This window comes from Alnus glutinosa, chromosome 4 (assembly GCF_958979055.1).
Source record: "Alnus glutinosa chromosome 4, dhAlnGlut1.1, whole genome shotgun sequence".
NCBI lineage: Eukaryota > Viridiplantae > Streptophyta > Magnoliopsida > Fagales > Betulaceae > Alnus > Alnus glutinosa.
This window is the reverse complement of record NC_084889.1, coordinates 26,482,339-26,485,734: the sequence shown is the minus strand read 5'-3', so window position 1 is coordinate 26,485,734 and position 3,396 is coordinate 26,482,339. Positions and strand designations below refer to the sequence as shown.

Here is a 3,396-nt window from a genome sequence, read left to right as displayed (position 1 = left end):
GTACTTCTTTTCGTTATAAACTACACTTATGTGAACAAAGATTTTAAAAAGTTTTGCTTCTTTTTTTTTGGTTAAAATAAAATTAAGGGTCTTAATCTTTATTGTCTTTTTATTGAAAGATGTGTGATAATTTTATTTTATTTTATTTTATTTTATTTTATTTTATTTTATTTTTTTTTAACCTATAATAAAAAGTACGATGAATGTATGTTTAAAATCTGAAACTAAATTATAACGAAAAATTCCTCGCATAACGCGGGTTATGAGCTGGTGAATATAAAAGGTGAAGAGGGTTATATTTCAAGAAAATAACAAATCTCTGCATCTTTATCTAATTTTATTGAGCTAGCTTGTTGATACTTGAAAATAGTTAACAAAGAAGTCTTTATCGATCTCACCCTTAACATTGTCATCAAACCATGACAATTAATGTATGTCTAATTATGCGAGATTTATGAGGCTGCTAAAAAATTTAAGGGAAAATATATAAATAAATGCTCTACATATATATATATATATATATATATATATATATATATATAGGTTCAGCTAGCTTCTCTCTGTACTTCTTCATTTTCTTGGCTGCCATTATTTTCAGGGTTGATTGGTTGCTAAGGAACGCATGTAGCTTATACTGGCATTAAAATATTCGAGAAGCTTATCTCTGGGAGGAATGCATTCTCTGATGAGAGGAATTTGGATGAAGTTCTGAGCCCATTCATGGAGCGATGGAAACTTCTCAGCGTCAAGTAACTTCATGCCTCCGGCTTCTTCCAAAGCATTAAGCCAATGAGGAATCCAACCCGCTGCTAAGTCCAGAAACCCTATCCCTTCTCCACCAAAATACATCTTCCCTTCAATCTGCTTCTCGAGAAACGCCAGTGATTCTTGTGCGGACTCAATGGCATTTACCTTTTCTTCCCCTTCAGCTAGGCAAGCTGCTTCCCATGCCCCAAACACACACTGCGTTCAAGGAAATTGAAAGGGAATTATCAAGAGCTTGTTTGTTAGTTGACACTTTGAAGGGCCAGAATTAGCTTATGCCCGGCAAAATCCTAGATTTTCTTTGCATTTTGACAAGGTTTACATCTCCATGCACCACTAGTGCGTTTATTTATGCTTTTGGGAGTAAGAAAACTAGCTATTTAATTTCTATGGCTTAAGGCAGTTATAGAGCTTCCTGCGTGATCAGTTCAGCATAGTAGTCAAGAATTCAAGGTCTTCATGCTAAATTTTGGTTCAATCATGTCTCAATATTGAGTTATTATGTATTTTATGATGTTTTCTTATAAGACTGTTTGTTTTGGCGCAAAATATTTTTGATATTTTTTTTCTTATTTTTGAGTGTTTGTCACAATGTAAAATATCAATCAACTTAAATCTTTTCAGTTGACCAAGAAAGATAACCTTTACAAGGCTAGGCGTTAAATTGTTTCGCATTCTTATATGCGTGACTTACCATTTTTCGCCATGCTCCCGGCAAGACAATTGTGATAAGGGCCCTTATAGGGTTTATTTTTCCGAGCAAGTCTTGGGTTGATCAAACACTTGTCAAGGTAGGTGGGTTTCATAAGGGCAGCCTCACAATTGCCAGCCAAACAATTTCAATCCCACCTTCAAAGATCTTCTATTTTCACATTCTCTTTTTTCGCAACTCCTTTTTTACCGTCTCTCTTTCTTCCTTACAACTCTTTAGATTATATAAAGATATAAGAAATACTTGACGATTTTTCACATGAGCTAAACACCTTTTAGGGAGTCTTTTGAACCATTTTAAGGGATGCAAACAAACAGTGAAAAATAGCCTCTTTTTTTTTTTTTTTTTTAAAAATGTTTTTAATTAAAAGCATTTTTTGACAAAAAAAAATATGTGCGCCAAAACACACACAGCGTTTTCTTTCTTTCTTGCCCACTCGAAGCATATGGAAAGGAAATCGGAATGGAAAATTAGGCAGAAGAATAGTGGTGAGGTTATGAAGTACCTTATTGCCAACAAACTGTGCCCAAAACCTAGCCATGGCTCTCTGATACGGATCTTCGGCAAGCAGAGGGTTGTCCTTCCATGTCTCCTCGATGTATTCGAGGATGACAAGGGACTCGGCAATCGGTTGGCCACGGTGAACGAGCACCGGGACTTTCTTATGAACAGGGTTGCACTCAAGAAGCAATGGACTCTTGGTGCTTAAATCCTCTTCTATGTACTCATATTCCACTCCTTTAAGCTTTAAAGCCCATTCAACCCTGGTGCAGTAAAGGCTTTGTTTTGTAGCAATCAGCTTCACCTCCCCCATGCCAATGGAACCTACAAAACCTTTGATCAAATCTTCTTCGATCTATGTTGTGTGTTTATAGACATCTTTGTTGTCGGATTTATTTGTAAAAGTCAGATGATCGAAGTTTTTATTTTATTATTTTCTTCTTTTGTAGGGGAGGCTCAAAACTTGTACTTGTTTACTCATTCAAATGAGCAAACAAACTTTGACTGTATAAGATAATTAAGAGATCGATTCGAAGTAACATGGAAATAGAGGAAATATTCATGAAGCCCACGTCCATGAGGTGTCGATCGAACCTGCGAATGGCCTAATTATTTTATGATAACCAAGCAAGGTCAAAGGTTGAACATGCTAGTGGCCTGTTAATTAAGACAACTGTATAAGACCTAGAAAAAGAGATAATGATCTATTTCATGATTAAAATTTAAATTTGGTATATTTATTGGTGTTCATGATGCTACCTTAATTATTTAAATATTTTAAAAAACGTGTCAATCTTAACATCATGTACCATGGAATACTATCCATTTGAAATGAAACGAAGAAAAGCATATTTTGAAATATATAAGAATTCTTTAAGAAATAAAAAGCTTTTAAAAACATGATGTTTAAAGACTGCTTGAGAAATAAAAACTCCAAATCGAAGCAATTGGATGTCCGACTCGATCAAGCCTATATGAAATGACCAATCAATAGAACTACAGTAACACTTCACCTTTGTCATATATTCCATACATCACACTAGATTGATATTATATTCATAGAATACAAGTTACTTTCAAGATATCTTGGTAGTGAAATGGTAGAAACGACAAAAAAAGTGTTGTTTAGTGTCGCTTGTACAACATGGCGCTAAATAGCGTCGTTTGAATAGTAAATGGTTCTAAATAGCGTTGTTTTCTGTATTTAGTGTCGTTTGAACATGCAGTAAACTATAAACGACATTAAAAAACTCAAAATTAGTGTCGTTTGAAGAGTAAATTTTACTGAATTTTAGTTTAGCGCTGTGTCACTAAAATTCTTCGTAGACATGAACAACTCAGCCCAAGAGTTTTGATTTGGACAACATCTCTTCTCCCCCTTTCTTTCTTTCTTTTTCCCTTCATCTTTCCCTCCCCTG

The 3,396-nt window shown here is 34.6% G+C and overlaps 1 protein-coding gene across 1 annotated transcript; it reads right to left on the bottom strand.

Annotated features, from left to right (window-relative positions):
- Nucleotides 1-324: 324 nt before the first annotated feature.
- On the bottom strand, nt 325-2,332 carry LOC133867167 (probable glutathione S-transferase). Its single transcript, XM_062303864.1, has 2 exons — nt 1,983-2,332; nt 325-963 (listed from the first exon to the last, which is right to left on the bottom strand). Exons 1-2 carry the CDS (start codon nt 2,289-2,291, stop codon nt 595-597), a joined length of 678 nt encoding a protein of 225 aa, XP_062159848.1. The 5' UTR covers nt 2,292-2,332; the 3' UTR covers nt 325-594.
- Nucleotides 2,333-3,396: the final 1,064 nt, after the last annotated feature.

Coding starts and splice junctions, on each gene's coding strand:
- LOC133867167 (XM_062303864.1), bottom strand. CDS start 2,291: ATGGGGGAGGTGAAGCTGATTGCTACAAAACAAAGCCTTTACTGCACC. Junction 964..1,982: donor CACAGTTTGTTGGCAATAAG/GTACTTCATAAC, acceptor CCTTGAACGCAG/TGTGTGTTTGGGGCATGGGA.